Raw genomic sequence first — 26,751 nt, 5'->3', positions numbered from 1 at the left:
CAGAGGTGCATACTTCACACACAAATGTGACACAAAGGTATATTTACAACTGTATCTTCATTTATTTTCCATTGCAAAAGTACTTTCACAAGGAAAAAGCCCGTCCACTTTACCCCAGTCATTTCTGGGGAGGGGGGGGGGGGTGTTCTCCTCGCATGTTATTGAAAGAATCACGTTTGCAGTGGAAACTCCATACACAATATTAGTAAAAAGCCACAAGGGGCTTCAAATGTGTAGGTGTTCCCCAACTTTTAATTGAATGCTGAAAAAACTGTCACTAGTAAGAGTTTCGCTGAAATTCCCTTTGTTGCGAATTTTGTTTGCAGGAGTAAAATTCCAAATTCCGAAATAGGATTTTGCTTTTGCAAATGCATTCATGTCTCTGTCCACTTTGTCCAAACTGCTTTGTGATTCGGCCCTAAGTGACTACTCAAAAATACCCCTCTACGCTCGCTGAGCAAGCTATAATTAGCCTGCGACCTTCAACAAACAAACATCTGATTGCTCCGATGGAAAATGCAGACGCACTGTATGCCAGAGGTGGAACACAGTTGTAAACGTTCTATTTACCAGAGGTTCTGCGATTTACAGCACGCTACGGGCCCACAAGGTAAACAGTGCAGCTTGATTGTCTGTTTGTTTTGTGGGCGATTTTTCTGCCTAAAAAGCGCATACCTGAAGGAGTCAAGCAAGCGCTATCGTATCTGAAACACAACATGGACGTTTGAGACGGAATGCAGCACATTAATAAGGACAATGCCTTGCCCCTGATACCTTGATACCTCTGTTCGTTTCCCAGAACTCACTTTAGACAAATTACCAGGTACTACGTTGTCATGGTGTGTGAATTTCCCGCTGATATGGTTGGCAGTCGTTGTGCTTGATAGACGTAATCTCACTACAAGAGAACAGGAGTTGAGTTCCAGCTGGAATGGCGTTGCAGAATGTCACACAACCACACGACGTCCTTGCTGACGGCAACAGGGATAGGTTGAGCGAGGGATAGGTTGAGTGGTCTGGAGTTCAGCTCGTCCGACCGCTACTGGACTCCTAACTATGGTGAGGTGACGTTTTCTTCTACCATCCCATCGTGAAAGTTAACATCTATTGTTTGTGTCCCAAAAAATATGATTTGGACTCTGGTACTTAACATACATGCCAACAGACCCGATTCCGACTGGAGACTCCCAAACTTTGAAGTTAACACATGGCTGTACTTCAGCAGTCTCCCGCCTAAAATTGCCTCTGCAACGATTTTAAGTCAATGGGGAAAATACATTACCCGGTTTTTATTTTACCATGTCCCACTTTCTAGTAGTAAAATGTTGGCTTTTAGTGCTACCACATTTTCAGTCTATGACTGAGTGAGCGGGAGACAACAGCCATTTTTTAATGGAGTGGTTTGCAGGGTTGTCCACCCCAGAATAATTTTTAAAATTCGTGAATTTTACCATAGACTTATCACTCTCATGGGGTGCTGCTTAATGTTATGGCGGCTGCTCTACGTACCGGGATGTTGATTCCTATTACATGGTGAAACTCAGATTGCCAGGGCGTTGCACTCGTGTATAAGGGATACAGCTCAGGAGGCCAATATACTCTCCCCATCATGTACCAGGGTTGATCAATACACCAGGGTGCTGTCTAATATGCCAACCAGTGCACGAGCAAGGGGTATTCAGGTTCAAAGCGCAATAACAATAGTAATATCTTTTCATAACTAATTAGCATCTAAAATCACACATTTAAATATAATTTAATTCTCGATTTTATAATACTGGTAAAGTCCCAGTGTCAGCAGTCATTAAGTGAAACCTAATGACAGTAGAGAGTGATTCTGTGAATCTAGTATTCATAAGCATAGAACACTTGCAAACATAAAAAGGTTTGTGAATAATGACAAATATAAACACTGCAGGATGTATTACTGAAAGTGACCTTGAGCACCACAGACATCAGTTCTCTTTCTGCATTTCTAGGGGCCATTTGAGATTACAAATGGGGTTGGAGCTGTTTTTGTGGCCTCGTCTATAATCGCAATTGTGTGGCATAGATTGAGCTGGCATTGTGGTAAAGGCAAAGGATATTCCCTCATTTGCATGGAGGTATGATCAAATGCAAATGAGAGAGCCTATTTGCCCATGTGCACGCTTCATATCACTGAGGCAGGTACGTGGCAAAAATACCCTGGAGGACATAATAAATGTGCTCTATTCAGAATGTTCTCACATTTATGGTACGTCCAGGGCTCTTGTGGGGTAGAGTAGAGATGGTCTCAGGGACCCTTCTGAGACTTTTCTGCAGGTTGCTGAATTCAGGAGGGAGTTTAGTGGTCCCCTGCGCTTAATCGGACTTGTGGAAGGGGTCACTGAGGATTCACCCTGTAAGTCTGCACAAGGTTTGAGCAATCTGACACTTCTTCTGCCCTCATGTTGGCCACACACACAAAAACACAGAAGAGCTGCTAACCTGGAACTCAATGTTGTGTGCTGTTTTATCTACAAAATGTCCACTAACATAAAGAATCATCACAGGTGAGCATTTTGTTAAATGTATTAGGGCAGGAACCTTGTATCTGCACTAGGCAAACACAGTGTAAATTCTTACTGGTGCAAAGAAGAGCCATGTACCTCATTGCTAATCTGGTGCCTGGTATATTAAGGTAAAACAGAAAAGCCACATTTGTGGATCTCACCATATTTCCTGCCAGTTAGAATGCAGTAACTGGGTGGTGGCTTTGACGCCGAGGGAGATGGCCGCCGCATTTGGGAGCTCCGCCAAGATGTAGCGCGACGGAAAGGCTCCAGGCTTTTTTTCGCGCCGCCTGAACTTCGGAGCTGCGGATTCCTTCGTCGGAGCTCTTGCTGCCTATTATGTATTGCTTGGAAGGCTTGGGGTGAGCGTTTTTCGTTCTTCTCCCTGGTTTTTATTCAAACGCGGTCCGCGAGTGAAATGCGGCCACCATTTTGAATACTAACGTCCTCCGTGCCTCACGCTGACTAAGCCCTGGCTGCTGACAGAGTTTTCTCTCTGCACCCTCCAATTCACAAGCATGTTTTGCCTGAACACCAATTTTTATCTTTCACTTTCAATAGTGCTATTTTAGCAGCGGTATTTTTATCTTCTCATAACACAGACTTTTGGACTGTTGCTTTCTCTAATTTTTGAGGAGTATGTACCAAACATGTCTTACTAGACAATGAATTTGTTTTCTCAGTAATTTCTCGCTTCGAGTATTCATTCTCACTATGCAGCCGCATGTTGGACTATTTTCTTTTATGTTTTGGAGGAGATGAACAATTACATTTTCTGAGGTGAAAATAAGATACTTTGAGGAGGTGAACAATAATATAGTTTGAAGAGGTGAATAATAATAATTTTCCTAACTGCCATTTTACGCTCTGAATTTTGTTTCTACATACCTTATCTCACCTTTTATTCTCCTCAAAATGGCAATGTCTCGCACTCCTCGTAATGGTATTCACCAAACCAACACTAGTACGGGGTCGCTGGAAGACATTAACCCATTCAGTGTTTTGCAAGATAATGGGGAGGAAGCAACAATGGACACTACCAAAACGAAAGGTTCTTCCTCCCAAAATTCGCGCTCCAATAAAGCAAATTCCAAAATTCCTTCCACACCTGCCTCAATTCCGGGTAAAAGAGTTAAAGCGAACCCACCTTCGCCCACTAACTCCTCTTCATCTATTTCTATGGAATTATTACTTGATGAAATTCGTTCTATTAAACCATATATGGTGGAGATGAATTCTCGTCTTCAGAGCTTGGAAGATAACTTGCTTCACACTGAACAAAAAGTGGATGACTTAGAAAGAAGAGTTACTTCAGTTCAGGTAGTCACTGACCAAGTTCCCTGCCTTCAAAAAGAAATACAGAATCTTTAATTACAAGTTGAGAATTTGGAAAACTGCAACAGGTGAAATAATCTACGCATTTACGGATTGGGGGATGGCCTCGAAGGATCTAATCCTATAACCTTTTTCAATCTTTTTTGCCCACGCTCCTTGGTCTTTCAACTTCTCCAACCTTGAATATTCAGCGAGCCCACCGTCTCAGTCAAATTTCCTGCCACGCTACTACGTCCTCCTCTTCAATAAAACCTAGAAGGGTAATCCTGTACTTTTTAGAATATACAGATCTTCTCAAAGTTCTCCAACCGGCTAAGCAGAAAGGAAAGATCATATGGAATGGCTCAACTCACTTCTTCGCGCAGGACTATGCAAAGATTATTGCAGATCGCCGCAAGAAGTTCCTGGAGATGAGACCTGCTCTTCGATCCCTGAATGCCCGTTGCAGTTTATTCCATCCATGCCTCTTCAAGGTGACTTATAATAATAAAACAACAACCTATGAAGATCCAGCACTTCTTCAACAATTCCTATCCTCCTGCAGAGTTGATTCTATGGACATTCCTCAATCTTAATTAATTGTTTTTGTGGCATACATTTTGTTGGTTGTTGTTTTATGTTTTCTCCTCATCCCAGTTGTTTTTTGTCTTTTGTTACGATTTGCGACATGTTAATCTTTTTCCTTCTCGGCTTGTTTCTTTCAGATGCAGCTTTGTGGTTCTTTGATTATATCTTCTTCGTTTGTGCCTGCGGATTGCCTCCCCCGACTGCGTCTTTGTGGAGTCCGCGGTCCGGTGTGCTACCTCCCTCATGTGGTTCCACCCGTCCCACTCTCATTGTTTTTGTGTGGTATGTCTTTTTGACTTTGTACTTCAGTGTCAATGTTTTGTTTTATATTGTTTATCTGTATTGTACTTTGTTTTTTCCTCTTTTTATCTTTTCCTGTCCTTTTCTCCCCACTATTTTTCCTTTCTTTCCTCTATTTTTGATAACATCTTCCTCAGATTTGCTTATTTTTCTTTCTTAATCTCACCTCTCTTTTTTATTCTCTCTTCAATTCTTTTTTCTCTTTTGAGCAACAAATCTGCTATTTCAATTGCTTTTATAATAATTGTGCATCTTCATTTTAATGGGTTACTTTTAGAGTTGTAACTTGGAATGTTAAAGGTGTTAATAACCCCATAAAAAGACAGCGTGTGCTAACCCATTTAGCTAGATTGAATGTTGATATTGCTTTCATTCAAGAAACTCACCTATCGGATGTGGAAGCAGCTACATTGAAAAGATGTTGGGTGGGTAATGTTTTTTCTTCCCCAGCTTTAGGTAAGAAGAATGGAGTTTCTATTTTATGTCATAAAAAATATCAGTTATCAGTAGTTCATCAGGAAACGACCTAGAAGGGCGCTGGGTAATTGTTAAACTGCTTATTGATCAAATACCCTTGGTTCTCTTTAATGTTTATGCACCTGTTAATATTGACAATACGTTCTGGATGCAGTTATCCGATAAACTTCGTCTGTTTGATGATGATTATGTTATTTTTGGAGGTGACTGTAACCAAGTACTTGACCCTATATTAGATAGACATTCTTCTGTAAAATTCTCACACACTAAGATGCATTCACAATTTACTTCTGCCATACGCCGTAAAGCTCTAATTGACATTTGGAGGCTTTGTAATCCAGACATCTGGGAATATAGTTTCTATTCTCCCCCTCATCATTCCCAATCCCGAATAGATTATCTTTTCTTAAGCAAGCCCCTGTCTCAGCTTGTCTCCCATGCCGAGATTGGTTCCATTTTGATATCGTACCATGCTCCTGTTTTTGTAGATTTGGTGCTAATACCCGTTTCACCTCATGCTGGTAGGTGGCGTTTTAATAACACATTATTAACAGACCCCAATTTTACAAGCCAATTCACCTCCTTTGCGGCTGAATTTTTCACTCTTAACTCCACCCCAAATTCTTCTCCAGTAATGATTTGGGATTCTTTTAAAGCTGCAGCCAGAGGTTTTATCATAAATTTTGTTTCACGGAAAAAAAAGTTCTTTGAAGCTAAAAATACTCAGTTACTGACCAAGATTAAGCAACTTGAATATTGTTACTACCACTCTAACACTGAAGCTTCGTTAAAAAATCTTATTGATGCCAAACTCTCTTTTAATAAACTATCTACTGAAGCTGCTTCCTCTTATCTTTTAAAAAGCAGTGCTCGTTATTATGGGGGCCAAAATAAAATGGGGAAACTGCTTGCAAACTATTAAAAAAATTGTCGCGAGCGGACTAAAATAGAATCCATACGTAATAATGTAGGTGTTTCCCTATTTAAAGATAATGATATTCTGAATGAGTTTGTTTCATTTTACAAAAATCTTTATACGCCTGAGCAGCAACCCACTTCAGCAGCACTTTCTTCCTTCTTTCAATCAATAAACTCCCCTCCACCTAATGACACTGACTTTACCTCATTAGAATCTGACATCACTCTGTCGGAAATCACATATGCTGTCTCATTACTATAAAGGGGAAAGCACCTGGTCCTGACGGTTTTACTATTGAATTTTATGCCCATTTTGCATCTTTGCTACTCCCTCAACTCTTATTACTTTATAAATCTTTTATTAATGACAGATGCTCCTCAGGAACTTTACAGGAAGCCATGATCAGTTTAATTCCTAAAGAAAACAAAGACACTTCTTCTTGCAAAAATTATCGTCCGATCTCCCTAGTTAATTTGGATTACAAGATTTTCGCTAAAATTCTTGCTCTTCGTATTGACCCCATTTTACCTACGCTTATCGGCCCAGAACAGTCAGATTTTGTTAAACGCCGTTTGTCTTCAGATAACTCTAGAGTCTTTTTTAACATCTTAAGTAAGGCCCCCTCCCTTGATTATCCCATTGCCGCGATAGCATTAGATGCTGAAAAGGCATTCGATAGGATCGGTTGGGATTTTATGTTTCAAGCACTAAAATGGATTGGTTTCCCTACAAAATTAATTTCTCTTATTTCTTTACTTTATTCTGGTCCTAAGGCCTCTATTTTCGTTAATGGGAAAACTTCTGAGTATTTTTCTCTTTTTAGAGGAGTTTGTCAAGGTTGCCCTTTGTCCCCTTTTTTGTTTATAATAGCATTGGAACGCTTTTTAACGAAAATTAGGCTAGATGATAGAATTACTGGTTTTAAACTTGACACTACTCAGGTTTAAATGCCTGTTTATGCTGATGACATTCTTCTATATTGTTCAAATCCCTCTACTTCCCTTCCAGCCTTTTTATCCCAAGTTGACACTTTTTCTCAATTATCCGGATTTCGACTTAATTCAGACAAATGTTCTCCCCTTGAATATTTTCTGTTTAAAACAGGATTTTATCTCTACTGGTTTCTCTTGGAAGACTTCGAACATAAAGTATTTAGGTTTGCGTTTCACTCCTAATATTCCAGACACATTGAAGGTAAATTTCGACAATATTATCAAAACTTTATCTGAATCTATAGATCGATGGCACCCACTTTTCCTTTCCTGGTGGGGACGCCTAGATTCTATCAAAATGATGCTTTCTCCATTAATTCTTTATCTTTTGTCTATGATTCCAGTACATATTCCAGGCTTCTACTTGACTTGGCTTAAAAAATTGACTCTCTATTAAACAAATTCCTCTGGAAGAACAAATCTCCTCGAATAGCACTCAGTGCTCTTAAAGCTGACAAGAATCCTGGAGGTCTCAAATTTCCTGACTTTAGATCTTATCACTATGCTTTTTCTCTGCGACAATCCTCTCACTGGCTTTCTCTTGATCAAGGTGTTCATCCTCCTCTATGGTTGACTATAGAAAAACACTTTATAGCTCCTTTCCAATTTAATGAATCTCTTACTTTTACTAATAATATCCCCTCTTTTCGTTCTCAAGTTATCTCCCACACTCGTAAAATATTAATCCCCTTCTTCCGTCCTCTTATCCCTCTTTTTCTTCGTTAGCCCAACAGCCCATTTGGCATAACCACTTATTACGAATCAAAGGCCGTACCTTTTACTGGAAAACTTGGAGACTCATAGGCCTAATTTGGATTTCACAATTAGTACTTAATAATATCCCTTTATCCTTCTTAGACCTCCAATCAAAATTTTCTTTATCCTCTTCCTGTAAAGCTCAATACGACTTACTCCTTCCTTCCTTCCCTCTCACAGTACCTTCTATCCTAACCCCCTAATTCCACTATCCCCACTAGATGTTCCAATCTCTTTCCTTTATTATCTATTAATACCTCTGCCTCTTCTCTATATAAAAAAATATTTTTCTCTTCTGATAGAGCCAAGGGAAAGGCTGAATTGGCTTGGGAAAGGGATCTTGCAGAATGTTGGACTATACCATTTTGGGATAAATTATGGTTAAAGATTCATAAGACATCAAGAGCTGCTAATAATTCTCAGACTCTTTATTTTCTTTACAAACGTCTTTTATTCACACCAGCGAAGTTAGCCTCTTTTTCTGCTGACTCTTCCTCAATCTGCTGGTCATGCACTTGTACCTCAGCAGATTTAAAACATATGCTTTTTGATTGCCCCTCCCTCTCCCGTTTTTGGCTTCTAGTCTGGTCCCAAATCAATAAAAGTTTTAAAACCCAGGTTTCTTTGTCTCCATCTAACGTCTTTTTAGGCTCCCTATCACCATCCTGGCCTCTCACCTCCTCCGGCCCCTCATTAATTGACTTATTATTAGCAATAGCCCTTCATTTAATCACTTCCAATTGGAAGCAAGCCAACAAAGTTACTTTTAAAGCATGGTGGAATGCTGTTTGTTTTCATCATAGACTTGATACGAGCAATGTTACTCCCATATCATAATCCATTAGAAGAGATCTTTTATGGCTCCCTTTATCCACCTATTTAACTGATATTGCTTCCTCCTCCGCTACTATAATTAACACTCCTGATGAAGTCAGAAAACCTCCATAAATACTTGTTGTCTTTATTATCTAATTTCTAGATATTAAATTGATATCCTTTTTTCATTATTGCGTTTTTGCAGCTTTAGACTGTATTGTACTTATTAACATTTTTGTGTATAAATTGAAATTAAGGTTAGAGATATCACCCTTTATTCTTACTGTTTTAAAATATTATTATGCTATTCCCCCCCTCTTTCCCTTTCCCCCTCTACTTCCTTTCCCAATTATTAGTAATAGGTGTTTCTAAATTAATAATATTCATTGCTTGTGATTTTTTCGTATATATTATCTTTTCCATTGTTTGCTTCAATTTTTTCCTTTAATAAACTTTAAACTGAAAAAAAAGAATGCAGTAACTATGAGTTAATCTCACTCTTCTATCTCATCCCCTGCAGACCAGTGTGAAGCTACCTCATGGTTATTATAAGCGTAGTATATCCAGTAGTGAGAGGCACTTAAGCCATCTTGGGTTTGGTTAGAAACCATAGACCCTGGGAATGCAGAATGCAAATCCTGTTCCAGGACCAACCGACTAATGAAAGTGGGAGAGTCTAGGTGATAACACTGAGCTCTTTAATCTGGGAAGGGTAATATATCACCAGCAACAAGAAGCATACTCAAGTCAGCATGAGTAAGGACAAAGTTGCCAAAAAGCAGGGCCAACCAGATAAGACTGAGACAGAAGCTCATATGGTGCAAAAAGTCAAGGAAAAAAAACCGCCGCCTTTCCTTTTGGACATCTTTAGTTTCTTTAGTCGTACAAAAGAGGATTTATAGTTTCAGCTGAATCTGGAAATTCATGAATCTACTTCCTCTTAAGGCAAGCACCATATGGACATTTATGAATTACTCTACCTTGGAAAATCAAACAGCAGTTCCCCCCAAAGCAGCAGTGAAAAATCCAGAGTGAAAAACAGTTCTTAATTTGTAAAATAATTAGTGCCGGGTCCTAAATATATTTCTCAGGAGGCAACTGCAGCTTGCATCATCTATGGTCCTTGCAAGCGCTGCCAAATACTTACCACCCATTTACCATTGCAATTCTACAGATGTGATAATTTGAGTTACGCTTGGTGACCCAATGCTGTAGGAATGGCCTGCGCACTATGGTATTATTATGTTTGTAATCATATATTGAATTGTTAATCACTTTTCTCATATGCTTTTCTAAAAATAGACTGACAGCACCACCAGGCGGGGCACAGTCATCAATATGTGCCAGTGTTACTAAATACGTGTCTGTGCAACGCACTGGCAAACAACAGCACAAATGAAGCAATGGTGCAAAGTAGATGAATTTTCTTACAGCCAACGTGAGAGAAATTGGTAATCACAGTACTTGGACATAAAAGTAAAATAAATCTTCTACAACAATATAGGCGCAACAGAAAATCTACAACACTAAATGCCCATCACTGCACAATATTGAATGAATAACAAAAAAGTGATTTTCACAGTAATTAATTTCCCAACACAAATTTGCTTTTGGTTCTAAACTAAAACTAGGCAATAACGTTGGTCAACACTGAAAGACCAAAATCCAAAATATATTGTCAACAACAAAACCAACTTCATTAGAATGGAAGTGATCCAAAACAGGACTAAACTATCGCAGGTACTCACACACAATAGGAGAACATAATCTGAAAAGAAATTTGATGTCACAACTGAACTACACACAATTGGCAGATTAGAGATACGCAGGATGGCAAGAACTCCTTGATCCATTAAATGTGCAAACTCTTACTTGCACTAACTCACTTTCCCAACTCTTTTGTTTATTTACCAACACATTATTCCAGATTAAATTGGTTTAAATTGGTTACTCAATAAGAGAACATCACGATTATGAAATCACCACCCAAAAACCCCTCCCATCACTCTGTCAAACATACAAAATACAGGATGGTTTTTACCTTGTCTTACTGTGCTAAATTCCTAGAATGCAACATCACAATTCACAGAGAACCTAGAATTTTACATATTGCTCGATCTATTAAAGGTGACCTTCTGATCAATGAGGGGTGCAGAATAAGCCATATTTTCAATATAGGATAACTTGAACCTTTTCAGTGGCAATCGCGATACTGGAATCCAAATAGACCTGTATGTTGCCTTTGATGCTGTGTGCCGCTGCACTATGTAAACAAAGCTTCAAGGCTCATGAATCCTTGATGATGTACCAGATATATTCCATCCTATTCAGAGTAACCTACTTGGCACAGGAATGTCCCAAAGTATACCAAATAATGGAGAATGAAAGCTCCTTCACGTACAACCAAAGAGAGCACATCTCTTTGGCCAAGCAATCTCTTCAATGGTCACTGACAATGAATACGATTTCTTCAGAAGTCGATGCTGAACAGCCAAATGAGACAATACATATTGTCAAATGAGACAATATCTTGATTCAAACTAAGGAGGGGTGGGAAGTATACCAGAGAAACCAATACTGCTTGTGGAGTTTGGTGAGCTCTCTACAGAAGGGCCTAGGGAGCTTCTGATGGCAGTTAAATCAGGCTCTTCACTGGAACCATGCCCTGCAAAGACACTGCATACGGCTTCTTAGAAACTGGGTTCAGCTAGACTGTGCAATTAATCCTCGAGGGTAGCAGTCGTTCCACTGCAGCTTACTATAGTAACTCCTATTTTGAAGAAACCCAAATTGGATCCTGCTATTTTAGCAAATTTCCACCTTCTTTCCCTGTTGTCAGTTCCTCTGAAAAGGCTAGAAAAATAATTGTAGATAAAAGCCTTATGTATCCTATAGACTCTCAATCGGTGCTGGACCCGGTACAATCAGAGGTTCGACCCAGACATAGTAGTGAGTCACTTCTGATTGAAGTAGTGGATGAGCTGAGATGGACCTTGGACAGAGGAGGCTGCACTGCTTTGATTCTTCTGGATCTATCAGCAGCCTTCAACACAGTTTTCTATAACTTCATTCTATCCAGTTTGAGGGAGACAGGCTTTGGGGCTTGGCTCTACAATGAATAGCCTCTTACCCTAGTGATCATCATCGAAAAGTAAAAATGGACAATTCATTGTCTGAAGAATTTCAAAATCAAATTGGAGGTGGAAGGGTGCATCAAGGTTCATCCTTGAGCCCTTGGCTGTTTAATATTTATATAATCCCACAGGTGAAACTTATAAGATACCATGGGTTTCATTTCATGATGTATACAAATCACACCCAGCTGTTTATTTGGCTTGATGGTGGCCAAAACCAGAACTATGAAACTTTTAAAACCTGCATGTGGAGAAAGCCAGATGGTTGAGGGAGACAGATGTTAAACTCAACTCGGACAAGACAGAGGTAATGCTATTAGGACAAGATAACGAGGTCTGGTCAAACACATGGTGGTCTTCAGACCTGGGCTCCACTCTGACCACTAATACATTAGTCAAGGATTTGGAGTTTATATGGATGACATATTCTCTTTTCAAAATCAAATAAGTAACCTGTCTGTTTCATCTCAGGCTGTTGAAGAAAATTCTCCCCTCCCTCCCCTTGGAAGAGCAGAAGTTGGCAGTTCAGGCTATGATCTTACCAAGGATGGATTACTGTAATAGTCTCTATTTAGGTATGAATATGCCTGAGATTTGAAAGTTCATTTAATCCAGCACCTAGTGGTTCAATTCATTTTCAAGCTATCAAAAACGGTTCATGTCTCCTCTCAGTGGAAACAAGTACATTCGCTCCCAATTGATTATGAATTCAGTCATGGCTTATAGCTGGTTCATCAAGCAATGCAGAAAAAGGTCCTCATTATCTCCAGAATTGAGTTCAGGAATATCACCGTAATCATTGTCTCCAGTTAGCTTTGGACAACAATTTGAAAATTCCACACTTTGAATGTAGCCGTTAAGGAATTTCTTTCAGCCACTCAGATGTCAACACTTGGAATACTCTTTCTCTCACTCTGAAGGTGATATATTCTTATCTTCCCTTCAGAAATGCTTTAAGAATGGCCTTATTTGCATAGTCTAATGGCGGGAATAGAACTGTCCAGCTCCAGGACACCCTTACAGGGCACCAGTTAGTTCTTATTGCAATATATTTCCTCTTGCACCACCAGTCCAATGAAAGTTATTCAAATCCAAATCCAAATCAGTCAAACTAGACAGATTTCTTTCAGTGGCACCTGTCATGGGACACTCTGGGTAACACATTGGAGGTCCCGCATCTACAATTACTGACACTGAGGTTATCATATTTGAGAAACTAATGAGAAACTTTGCTCTCAGTTCAACCAGTAAATATAAGAAAGGGCTACAAGCATATAGACACAGGTTAGGCACAAGTAATGAACCTATAAAACCAACTCCACTACCAGGATACAGAGCAATATGGATCATTGCAAATTCAGTGAACTTCACACTATGTAACATTTCTATGTAACATAACATAAAACAACCACTTATGAATGCCAATAAAGTAATGTCTTTACATGTGTTTATCATATATGCATTACCCACTCCCAAAAACCTCAGATGGGGACACCATTGTCCACCTCTTGGTTATAACTAACATTGAGCACAATGTCATTCATCTAGCAGACTCTAAGCAACTAACGAGTTGTATGTGCACCCTGTACCTGAAACTTTCGAGAGACATTGTTTTTGTGAATCAGGATTTTGGGTTTCAAAGGAAAAAAAATATTTTTGCTTATGGAAGCTACACCTAAAATGTTGGACAACGAGATCTGTGACTCAAGACCATGAGTATGCTGTTCAACAACTAGCAATGAGTTTTGTTTATTTAGGAGCCCTGGGAAGTAATCTGTAAAATGTCTGAATTGTACCCACAAAGAAAATAATTTGTTTGTTTAAAAGGCCAATTTCAATTACGTTTCTATAGTCATAAATCATACCTGACTCCATTAAGACTGCAAATGCTCTAACATGATTTTCCAATATTAAAAGTATTTCAATCTCAGAAGTGTGATAGGGCAAAGGCTGGTCTTACAGCACCTAGACAAACGGAAGACAAGAATTGACCTGGCATCCTTCTTTCTTCCTTTCAAGAGCACCATGGTGTTGTATGTGGCTCAAACAAAACTGTGAAGTAGGATTTGACATAGTTGTGTCAAAAAGGATACCCACATTACCAACCCTGAAGATTCTGCAGAGCTAATAGAAGTACCCCTGCCCTTTGAAATCAATCCACTGTGTTGCTCCTTGGAGGAACTTCAGACCTCATTCACTCTTCTTTCAAGGGTGAACATAGGCTGGTACTTCGCAAATGCTTATGCTAATTCACCTTCAGAATGATCAGGCAGGTAAATGGTAACTTTCAAAAGGATATTTTTCCTGAATAATAAGATCCGACTTCACCACTGAAATTTATTTTTAATCATTAAAAAAATAGTTGCTAAATTATTTTTCTAGCTGATCCCTTTCCTGAGTTATCAGTATTAATATTTTAATCTGCACTATGGCTTTCTACATGGGACAGCTAGACCTGCCATAGTAAAAACAGCTTTTTGAGCCATGTCACTGTAGTTACTCTAGGGACATGGTAATATAAATGTTTCTACCTGTCCCCCTTTAAATACCATGCACCCTGCCTTGGTGGCTACAAGGCCTACATTGGGGTGTCTTACTATCATGTAAAAGTGAGGTCTGGCCCTAATAAAAAATGTTGGTTTGACTGACTGCACTACAGATTTTGAACTGCCACTGTAGAGGATGGCACAGTAAGTGGTGCAGTTCATCGCTGGCGTTTAACACTAGGTCCTGAATTCACTTTCTAGAATATATTCTAGGGACTTCCAGTCAAGTCAAATATGCCATTCAGGAATAAGTCAAGTTAACTATGATTGAAGGTGGAAGGTAGGCACTTTACTCCTGCTTCGCAGGGGCAAAATGCTCAGGGTTCTAATACTGGCTAAGCAGATAGAGCAAGAACATCTAGGGGGATGTCAGACAAAAGATGGTCATTTCCAATAATCTTGCAATAAATTTAGCCCTGAGGGCAATTCACAAACTATATTTTGTAGTATGTTTAGCAATACTACAATAGCACTACTAAACATACTACAAAATGCTATTCACAAACCTGTGTGGCGGTCTCCCCGTCTCCTTTCATTCATGTGCAAAGATCTCCACTTCAACTGCAGAGATCTTCACAGATGCGCACCTACGTTTTAGTAATACATTTGAGAGGGATGGAGGGGTGGTTCGAAAATGGGGAATACTTATTACTAAAAGGGAGAGGTTTAGGGAAGAGTAAGGAGGGATTAAGGAGGACTAGGGAGGAGTTTAGGGAGGGACGTGCGCCTACCCAAAAAAGAGTAAGCCCTTTTTGCTATTCACAAACTGCACTTCTAAAGTTACCACCGATACAAAGGACCTAAAACAGTTGTAAATGTACCCTAGCTAAGATCTTAAGTAAGTCCAGCACCACCCATGGCTACTCACAGGTACTGTAACACCCTCCTATAGACCATAATGGAGGCAGTGGCTTAAAATAAAACCCCATAGGAAATAATGTAAAGTAAATTAATTTATTTAAACATTTTAAAAATATCTATTCATTTATTGTGATGCACAAAAAATATTATGAATACATATCATGTTATTAAAAATATTGTAACAACCTTTTTTTAATTTAAAAATAAATGTAACTTTTTTTAAATGACAGACATTAAATTAATAAAAATGTATTCTGTACATACATTTCAGTAATGTTCAATACATAATGAATATAAACATTTTACTTTATGGAAGTGTTATTATTTTAAGTACTTCTTTAAAAATAATTTTATTGTAGTTTAATATACTTAAATTAATTACATTTTTAATTTCAAATGTATCTAATAATGCTTCAGTATTTAAAAAATAAATTCTACATGTAAAATTTATAGCTACAATTTTTTTACCTGAACATTTAACTTACAAATATGTTTAATTTCTTTTAACTGTAATTAACTTTGTAAAAGTTCCCTATACTTTCTGCTGGGAGAGCTTTACATTGATTGCGGAGGTTTCTGCCAAGTGTGCGAAATTTCAAATACGGCTGTAAAGTCACTACTAGTAAATATATAGTGGCCCTTATAATATATAGGAGTGACACCACTCCAGTAATAGCCATTGCTATGAGCAACTTTTTACTGGCGGTATTGCATAAAAGTGGTAGACTAGTGATTGTGCCCTCAAGCAATTAGGCCCAAAAAACCCCCACTTTTACTGACTTTTCTTTTCTCTCAATTTTGTTTTTATATATAGTTGGAAGATAGTTTTCATGTTTTTTTTGTTATGTATTAATTTCTTAATTTGCACACAGTTTTGCTTGACTTCTGCTTCCATTTTGCACATTAGTAATGGCTAAAGTAAATGATTATTTTTGCATAGTGATGTTTTTTAATGAATTGTGCTATGACATGTCTTAAAATGGTCTTATGATATATTCTTTGTAATGTTTTTATACATGTGTTCTTTGATGGTACTCGGCTACCAAATAAAGATCATTACTACTACTACTACAAGCATTATAGTAAATATAATAAACACTACTAGTAGTAAATTTACAGACATATATATAGAGTTTTTACTGACTCCATCTCCTATTTCAGGGGGCGGGAACAAGTAAGTCTACACTTTTGAGTATCTTTTACACTCATAAATGGTGAATAGCCATTAGTAGTAAAGTTACTTGTAAGACTACAATTACACATGTATATTTACTCATGTGCAACTTTACCTCTGCAAATAAGTCTTGGGAAGTTTGCCTTTGCTTACAGTCCAATAAAGGCTGTGTAAAAAATGGAATGAGGCCTGTGTATAAGGTCAGAGATCAGTGAGGTCAATTGTGTGATAGCATCAAGATGCGGCAATAAGGGATAAAATATCAAATCCTCTGCCATTATGATGTCTTAGAAATTACACCACTGAATTGAATGATGCTGCACGTAATCACATAATTACTACTTAATTTAGGCATGGCCAAAATAAGAAAAGATTTTTAACTGGTAGAAGAATAAACATGTATTTATGAAGTCACTTTAAGTTTTAGAGAGCACATATTTATAAACTAAAATTGCATTTGTAGGCATTACGTTTGAAAAACAATAGCTGACTGCACAATATTTCACAAGTTGCCATTTCCTTTGTCACAGCAGATGTCATACTGTCCTGGATGATGTGTAGTGTGTTGAGGTTACCCCTAAACCTGGAGATTCATCGTGACTCATGTTGTGGAGTGAAAATTAAATGATGCTTTATCACACTTCACTGTAAAGGTCTGACACTCCCAATGTTTCCTGTTTGGACACTGACCACTGAGTTAAAATTTATTTCCATTATTAAACCTGGAGATTCATCGTGACTCATGTTGTGGAGTGAAAATTAAATGATGCTTTATCACACTTCACTGTAAAGGTCTGACACTCCCAATGTTTCCTGTTTGGACACTGACCACTGAGTTAAAATTTATTTCCATTATTAATTGCAAAGACTCACCTCTGTTCTTATTTTGTGTTCGGTAGCTTGTATCCGCTGGTCCATCTCCTCTTCCAACTCACTCAGCTGCATTGCTGCCTTATCCTGAGCCCTAACATCAAAACATGAACATGTGGTTGTGATGAAGGGTTCCCAAAGATATACTTTCATGGACAATTGCACATACAGTTAACCTAGGAGTAAGTAAACTAAGACAATGACATGAGCATACCAAGAGTAGGCAATGTCATCAACATATAAAGAGAAAGTAACATCAGAAGACAACTACATCAACGTGCAAAGAGTAGGTAATGGCAGGAGACAAAGGTACCAATGTACAAAGAGTAGGTAAAGCCCGGAGACAATGGCATTGATAAGGTCGACTAGTTGAAATGCAAATTATTTCGATTAACATTTGAAAATGTGCCATGATTACCGTAAAATTCAAAGCAATGACACACATTTTAAATGTGCAAACTGCAATAGGCAGTCAAAGCTCTGTGTATAGGCCAGAAAAATTCTAAGAAGCAAGCTTCCTTTAACTAAAAGTGAGGCTAATATTGCTGATCTGTGCACAAGTAATTTAGAACCCTGACCTTAATGAGACATGCTTAGAAATGTTTGTCATAGTTGAATGAATGTTCTGGTTTTAATCAAATGTTTTATTTTACTACACAACATATTATTTGTATTGATTAAACTTACAAATCTCACCCTATTTCACATAATGCCTGAATAGAATAGCTGTCAATTCAAAACAATATTTCTTGTTCGTATTAATGAAATGCATTTTTTGCAAAGATGTTTCTTCTCATTAGCATAGTTCATTCTGTACATCTTTTGCATAGTTCAATTACTTTAAAAGGCCAACCTGCAATCAATGCCTATGGGACTGAGGCTTATGTTTCCAGACCATAACTACATATGTCTGTAGCTAACTCATGATAAGGCTTTACAATCTGTATGTATTTTCGTGGCAAAGGAAGAACAGAGCCTGCTCAGAGGGGATCGACCTTTTGATTGGAGCAGAGAAGAAGAAGCCTGATACAATGTCTGCAACATGTATTCATGTCTTTTATATTAGTGTATGTTCCTAGTTAGTCAAATAATGCCATTTTTCGATGCCTTTTCTCCATGCTTTTTACCCTATGCTTTTCGACTTACCTTCTGACAGCTGTTCCTACTGCTGCTTCTGTTCATCCTTACTTCATTTTGAGGCTTTATGTTTACAGATTGCTACAGCAACTGTAGGGTCACTTACTTGACTACGGAGACTCGGCTGAGTGTCATAAACTACACTTTATGGGAATCTGCTGCTTAACATTGGTTTTAAGCTTTATGCTCCTTTTATCTCATTCTTTTCCTTTGAATTTGAACTCTTCATAGGTTCTACTAACTCTGAAATTCTGGTCTGACCTTTTAGAATAGGGTGTATTTCTTTATGGAACACACTGGCTGCATTATTTTTTCTATTTGATTCTAACCAAACCTTTCTATGAGATTTCTGCAGACTTACTAAAGATTTATTGACTAATAATGGATAAAAAAACTAAATAAAAAGACAACTACTAATCTCTTAATGAGAATAAATCTTTTAAAACATTTTCAAACTCTCATCATTGACTGATCTTGGAATTGTATTTGGTATTTGCTTGTGTTACTGAAATAGCTCTTTGAATCACAATACTCTGACCATGATCCGTCATCTAGAGAAGAAGTGACTGACATGGGAATGGGGCTCAACCAAATAAGTGATAGTAGTTGAAACAGTGAACCATATTGTTTAATTTTGGGCCCAGTCCGTAATATCAGCATCAACGTGCAAAGAATAGGTAATAGCAGGAGAAAATGGCATCAATGTGCAAAGAGTATATAATGGCAGGAAAAAATGGAATCAATGTGCAAATGGTAGAACATAGCTGTAGACAATGGAATGAATATGCAAAGAGTAGGTAATGGCAGGGCACAATGGCATGAACATACAACAGGTAGGTGCAATGGTATAAATTCACAACTTATTATTTCATGTTATATTGCACAGTTGTTCAATTAGAAATCATAAAAGGACATTGAAAAGCCAGCAGATGTTCCTTCCACCCTCATTGTTCTGATACTGCCTCATTTTGAGTTGAGGGAACCAATTGATTTTTTCCTCACCTATTGGTCCTGGGCAGGAAAAATAGACCACAGTTCCTGAAGCACTGGGAGAAAACTCTGAGTATGTTAGTGGCATTAATCTTTTGTTTTTCAAAATAAACAAAAAATATGCCAACTAGTCCGCCATACCACAATCACATGGCAAACTGGGCAGTAGTGAACATTTTCACTGAAAGTGTACTACTGTGGAAGCACTTTCTGCAAAATACTCTGCACTGACTTGGCACGGATCTTTGAATTGGGCAAGTGAGTCATTTCTCATAGGCTATGCCATCAGCGGCAGCATGTAAATGAGTCAAAGATCTCAATTTAGCCCTATAAATCCTAACTCAGATGTACAAAATGTGAGGGGCCTGATTTGCAGAAGTTTTGGTTCGCCTAGGGGTAAATATAATGTGCAAAATTAAAGTTATTTGTGATCCTAAATTTCACATGTTCTTATATACAGAATCTGGATAAGCGACATTTTAGACTTCTAAAGAGTATTTACAATGAAGGGAAATCTGACAGTATCACAGTTGTTCTACCATCTGTGGACACTTAGGGGCCTATTAGGATGGCGGGCGGATCGCCCCCGCCGGGTCTGCGGTAGCTACCGCCGGCCCGGCTGGGGCGATCCGCCCGCCATCCACGCCTGAATGACCCCCCGCCATATTAGGATGGCTGGGGGGTCCGCGGCGGACGGGAATACCGTCCGCCGCTTTTCCGCCCGTCAATGAGTCGACCGGGTGGAAAAAGGGGCTTAATATGGTGGCGGTGTCTGCAAGACTCCGCCATCCATATTAACATGCAGGCGGAGATTGGCCTTTCGGAAAGGCATGCGGTCTTCGCTGCTGAGGGCCTGTAGCAGGCCCCCAGGATGTTGGGGGTTTGGGGGGTACCTAAGGTACCACCCAGCATTTGCATGCACAAGGTGGCAGGCACCGCGCGGTGCCTGTCAAATTGTGCATGCAAATGCACTACTTGCATGTTTTACATTGCGGCGGGTACTGCTAACAACACCGCCTGCCGCAATGTAAAAAATGCGGGATGCGCCCGCCAGTGTGGTGGGCGCATCTTAATTTGTATGGCGGGCGGTCCAGTTTCCCGGTACGGTGACGGGGGGACAAAGTCCGCCCGCCATCGTAATAGGCCTCTAAATGTCAAGGTGTCCAAGGAAATTGCAAGGGGCACTCTAAGGTTTCAGATACTTCTAAACATTTAGCTTAAACATTATCCTTCTGGAAAAACTTGTAAAGGTACTTTTAAAATGATGTAATTAAATGTTTCCAGTCTCAGAACAGATAGATAACACCCCTAAATGTCACGGGTGCGTAAGGGAAAAGGTTTCTCCTCCTGGAAAAATGTTTTCTCTGTGCACCATATTTCCTGCATTGGCTACTTGTGGTAGTACATTACAAGGCACTAAACCTTGGTGCTATGTTTTCTATCAGCATTATCCTACTATTTTGATGACTATATGAGGGTATTTAATTCCTAGTCATAGCTTGTAATCATTTTTTTACTCACTGATGAGTGTTCAAACCTTCCAAAGGGCCCAGGCTGGGGGTAGCTTTCTACACTGTAATTGAGGTGTGTGAGTAAAGGTCTAATATCCCACTGGGGAACAGTGTTGTGCAGCCTCAACATAGCAGGGACCGATGACAGTAGCAAGAGAACACACGGGAAGGAGGCCACATCAATGTTCCACTAGGGCCTCCATAGTCATTCTGCCACTAGTCAGCAAGTGGCTGTATCAGTAAGTGGCTGTATCAATAACCCACAGAGCAGATTCAGGAAACACAGTAATCAAGAGAGTAATGAAGGCAAATGGTGTGTGTAATCTTTGCCCTCCCTTAGATGCATTAAATAAGAGGCCAACTTCATGGAAGGCCCAGGCAGGTGGTCGATTTCTCAGGGCCCTACTTCAGAAAAATGATTTCTTCAAATAAACATGTCTTAAGAGGATTCAGTTGGCATGGAATACTGAAGACCGGTAGTTCACCTAGTTTATACTGGATATTCTGTTTCCTGACATGTGTTCTTCTACTCTTGTGGGAGAGTGCCTCCACCGATGCAGTCCTGTCTCTCCGATCATATCTTCCCTTCATTCCTCCCACTTCTTTCCAACCTCTGTCAGGAAAGAGTACTCTCTATCCAGTGAAATGGCATCGTACTCTTGTAAATGAATAAGTAACATACACCTAGGCCTGGAGTAAGAATCAGCTACTCTTCAAGAAAGTTTTGTCCATTTGGCCCTCTGAGTTCTCTGCTCTCTGGTTTTTGGCAGTGTCTCTCCCCAGTTTTGGGCAGAAAACACACCTGTAAAACAGATAAGCGGTTGGGGGAGGGGGATGAGCATCAGAATTCAGTGTCTTAATTCACCAACTAAAATATGCTTTAAAGAGACTTCAGGGAGGTGCTGCGAGGCCCATCGGAGGACTCCTAGGAGCTAGGGTCTGGCTGTGGCCTGTGATGGACAGTCACACTGGTAGATGGGCATGCACTAGCAGGCGTCAGCGAAACAGCAAGAGAAGCGTTTCTACTAAGCAAGAAGCTTTCCTTTCAGCTTTGCTTACTGTACTCGGGCTTGGTATATGGTGTTTAATAACCTCAGTATGAGAGCTGAAGACTTTCTGTAGAATACAAAAAGCATACAAAAATTCAAAGTGTACAGTAATATATTATAGCCTTATAGCTCGCCATAGCGGGCTATACCGGCCCGCTCCAGCGTTAAAGGACCGAGCCGAAGGCCACTAGAGGGCAGAATGTTCTAACAAATAAAACAAAGGCTTCTAAATCCCCTCTGGCTCCCTGAACCCTTTGTTCACAGCCACAGCTGTGAACAAAGAAACATTGGAATGTTTGAGCTCCGGGTTTATACCAGCCATTATAAGCCCGGAGCTACTCCATTGTTTTCAATGGAGCTCCCAACATTCCAATGTTCTAATTTAGAGCTATACTACAATGCCATAAATACTAAATATTGTATATTTTGTATGTTTATTTTCTGGTGAAATTATACGGTAAGGAAATATATCCCTGCTATTTTAACTATTAAGCTATTTCTGGTACACCTGCCCGAAAAGATGTATTCGGTCTACCATGGGTGGTACGCAAACCAGCCACATGAAGATCCAAAATAAGGTAACGTGAGCATTAAATACACGTTCCCTGAAACTCTCACCCCAGTAATAAGCACTAAATAGTTTCAAATCAATTTCTAAAACAAATTGACATTCATTGCTAATTGCCTGCAAATACAAGATGTAGTGCCCTGGTACAGACATTTCGTGATATTCAAAGCCTAATTACTCACACCTGGATGTCTGGCTTGTTAAACGTGAATAAACAAGAACATACAGATGTTAATTAGAAATAATATTACTTAATTAGCATTTTAATGAAAAACAGTTCTGATAACTGTCAACACTCTGTTTGTCAACTAACACAATCTCCTTTCAATGAAACAGTCTCTCACTGCTTCTATGTATATATTCGTTTTTGGCAGTTTCCCTTAATGAGATTCTCTAAATATTCCGCTAAGGGGAAGGAGCGTCCCTTTTGTGACTGGCTCTGAAGATATTTTTTAAGTGAAGGAGGTGGTCCCAGGGACCACTACCTGCCTTTAAAAAATGAAACGAAAACATTTCATTTTTTTTTTTAATGCATCCTGTTTTCCTTTAAGGAAAACAGGCTGCATTAAAAAACACAGCTTTATTTAAAAGCAGGCCACCATACCTGGGCGGGCCTGCCATTCCCAATGGGGTCGCAAATTGTGAGTGGCTCATTCATATTCATGTTCATGAGCCTCGCATTTTGCGACCCCTATTGGGAATCCCTAACAGTGTCTCTGACACTGTTGTACATCCCAATTTGCGATTCGCAAATTGTTGGGTGGTCGTACATCTGGCCCTAAATGTAATTTGAATACCTCTTTGCCTGAATTTGGTGCGTTATCTCACCTAGTTTGCAGAATCAAAGCTTAAATTCTACTGCACTGTTCCGACTGTACTTAAATGGTAATGGTAGCTGGAGTGACAGTGGAAGGGCATGAAGTGGACCAGGGCATTGTGGCTCAATGTTACATTTGACTGCACAAATGCCTTTCAGACACTAAATTCAGGAGCAGAAGCTCCACAAGAGAGGGTTTCCTTTAAATTGAATTTTGCACTGTGCAGAGTCTAATGAATGGCATTCACTGACATTATTGCCACTAATAGTGAAGATCTTACATCCTATTGATTTGACTGGCAAGCAAACCTATCTAGGGCATGGTTTTTATTTCATCAATGGTAAATATTATGCCATTGCAGCCTTCACAGGAGCAAGCAAGAAACGTGGCCTATAGTCTTAAAAATACTGGAATACAGGGATTTTTCATCAAATTTTTTTTTAAATGTGGCCGAGTTCAAAGTTTTGAGACAGGGGCGCAAGACTACCATCGAAGGTTTGGGGAAGAACGAACAAGAAGGGTTCAAATTGCAAAGGTATTTCCAACAGTAAAAGCAGCTTATTCCTGGCAAAAAAATGTGATTTACATGTGTGTAATATACACCATTCAGAAAGCCAGAAATATAAAAATGTCTCTGATGACTTAACGGTAATCTTCATTACCCTTAGTCCTAGAGTCCTCATACAGGTCAGTACTGAAGAAGTTGTTACTTCCTCTAGACAAAAGAAACAAACCAGATAATGTTGTACACCAAGCCTCACCCAATCCCTCCAGGGCACATTTATTGCTTGGTTTGCTCAGCATCCTTCTGTCATATCAAGAATAATGAAGACTGGAGAAAGGAGAGAAAATTGGGTGGTGATGACTGGTATGAAAATGCTAGCACTAAGAGTAATGAAGATTATCAATAAGTAATCTTAGACCCTACCTCTAAGCCTTGCATCATTGTCCCAGTCATTACTGAATACAAAAACAACTTGAGGTCTTTGTTAAAAAGCATGAAAACCAAATAGATCACAAGACTATCACTCACTACTGCACCCAATGTTTTAATGAACCTCCATAATCAATAGTGACAATAGAACTGATTTAGAACACCAATCCCAAAATTCTTCTTATCATTCCACATACCATGAAGCCTGTAACATTGCACAAAAGTATTGGGGCAGCCCGATTTGTTGCCCTACAGATCTCTGACAGTGGAACCCTAGTGACCTCAGCCTCGGATGCTGCCAGACTCTCCATTGGCCTTCCTTGAATGTTCTAAAGGAGAGGCTGATTACCAATGGAATATGCCAAAGAAACATTAGACCTAGTCCATCTACTAATAGTCATCTGTGAAGCCTGATTTCAATGACCTGAGGCATTAAATATCACAAAGAGGAAATCTCCTTTGCTAAATGAAAATGATCTATTGATGTGCACAAATAACGCTCTCTTCACATCCAGCAAATGCAATTTGGAATGTAAAAAATATTTTATCAGCTAATTCAAGGGGTTCAAAACGATGTCCTTCCAGCATATTTAATACTAATAACGAATCCCACAGAGGTATTCTAATCTTTTCACTTGGATAGTCCTAAAAAATGACTGAACAGTTGAGAATATATATTCCTCTTCTCCTAGATTCCTCCATGGATCTCTAAAGGGTTTAATTAACACCCATTGAGATATCCAGGTGGACACTGAAATATTCTTACTAATGTCCCCACAAAAATTGGAAATAGGTGGAAGGTGAAACTTGATATCTGAAAATGAATGCCTGTCACACCAGGATTAAAAACTCATCCGAAGTTTTGAATCAGCTTTTAATGTTGAGGGTTAAAAATGTTAGGATTGCCACTGCAAAATGATATGGGATTTATTTTCCTTTGCAACCCTTGCCTTACAATGTACAAAGTGAAAGAAGTAGATGTTCTGTGAAATGACACATTTTCATCACTACCATACCGAGGAAGAAGCCATGAAATGTCACAACCTTGGATTCCAGCATGATCTCCTCTGCCAGAATGGGACTACCATAATACCTTCCTGAGAGGGAAATGGTTATTTTATTTTTCTGAAGGACCCTCAGAATTAGTGAAAAGGGGCAGAAAGCATATAGGGGTTCCTTTGGCCACTTGACTAAAAGAACATGCACCCCCATACTCCCATTTCAGGAAATCTGAAGCAACAATTCTGGACTTTTCTGTTGCTCTTCATTGAAAGAGACCAAGATACAGAACCCCTCATCTTATGCATATCCCAGGATACATCAAAGACAAAAGGGACTTATTTTGGTATGGAAACTTGTGACTTAACAAATCCACTTCCTCATTACATATCTGTATGAAATTACCCTATTTTTCATGGAGTGCCAACAGATGTTTGACCTATCAATTTTTCCTGGCCGAGGTACTCTGTTCACTTTACTCATGCTAACCAGTTGTAAAGTGTCTGTGCTCCCCCTTTTAAACATGGTAGAACTGGCATAACCCTAATCAGTATATTTAACTTACTTATAAGTCCCGAGTATATGGTAGACGGTGCACCAATGAAATGTCACTAGTAAACTGCTGCACCTGTTGGGCAATCCACTACAGGCGCAGTACAAACATGACTATCAGTGTTAAAACCTTCAATTCAATCTGTCAAAATAAACCATTTGGGCAGGCAAAAACATCTTGCTTGAATAATAATGAGACACCCATATGTAGGCCTTCTAGCCCACAAGGCAGAGTAAATGGTATTTAAAAGTAGTACATGAAGAAATTTAATGTTAAAATGTGCTTACAGTGACTAGCACCTAAAAGCTGTCAGGCCTACTCGTCCCATGGAGAAAACCATAATACAGATTAAAATACTAATACTGTATCTCGGGAATGGGACCAGCTAGAAAAGTGATTCAACAACAATTTTAATAGTTATTAAAAATCCAATTCAATGATGATGTCAGATTTTTTATAAATATTATTAAGGAGACGGATGCTGGAAACTACCATCTTTTGTGCAGTAGTTCCTCAGATTTTAGCCATCCATAACAGAACCCGTTTAGTTGGCCATGGGACTCAGCACACTTTACTCCCTGCTAACCAGTGTTAAAGTGTTTGTGTTCTCCCTTTTAAACATGATAACATTAGTATATACCTAATCGGGACATTTAATTTACTTATAAGTCCTTAGTATATGGTAAAACATGTACTCAGGGCCAGTAAATGAAATGCTACGAGTGGACTGCAGCACTCATTGACACTCAGTAAAGTAGCACTGTAAAACATGTCTACAGGTCTGCCACTGCAGCCTGTGTGGGCTGTTTCAAGCTGCCATTTTCAAATGGCAAAATAAACCTTTTTATCAGCCCTAAACCTATGTTTTTAATACTTATAAGTTACCCAAAATGTAGGGGCACATTAGAGCA

The 26,751-nt window shown here is 39.1% G+C and overlaps 1 protein-coding gene across 1 annotated transcript in view; it reads right to left on the bottom strand.

Annotated features, from left to right (window-relative positions):
• RASEF (RAS and EF-hand domain containing) overlaps nucleotides 1-26,751 on the bottom strand; it is a 298,021-nt gene that overhangs the window by 138,296 nt on the left and 132,974 nt on the right. The window contains exon 3 of the mRNA XM_085633180.1: nucleotides 17,285-17,375. Coding sequence (XP_085489306.1) covers nucleotides 17,285-17,375 — 91 coding nt within the window. The remainder of the gene's footprint in view (nucleotides 1-17,284; nucleotides 17,376-26,751) is intronic.

The sequence above is a fragment of the Triturus cristatus genome, chromosome 2_1 (genome assembly GCF_964204655.1).
Source record: "Triturus cristatus chromosome 2_1, aTriCri1.1, whole genome shotgun sequence".
NCBI classification, from domain to species: domain Eukaryota; kingdom Metazoa; phylum Chordata; class Amphibia; order Caudata; family Salamandridae; genus Triturus; species Triturus cristatus.
Note: the sequence above shows the minus strand (reverse complement) of the source record. Positions and strands in the feature narration are given on the sequence as shown.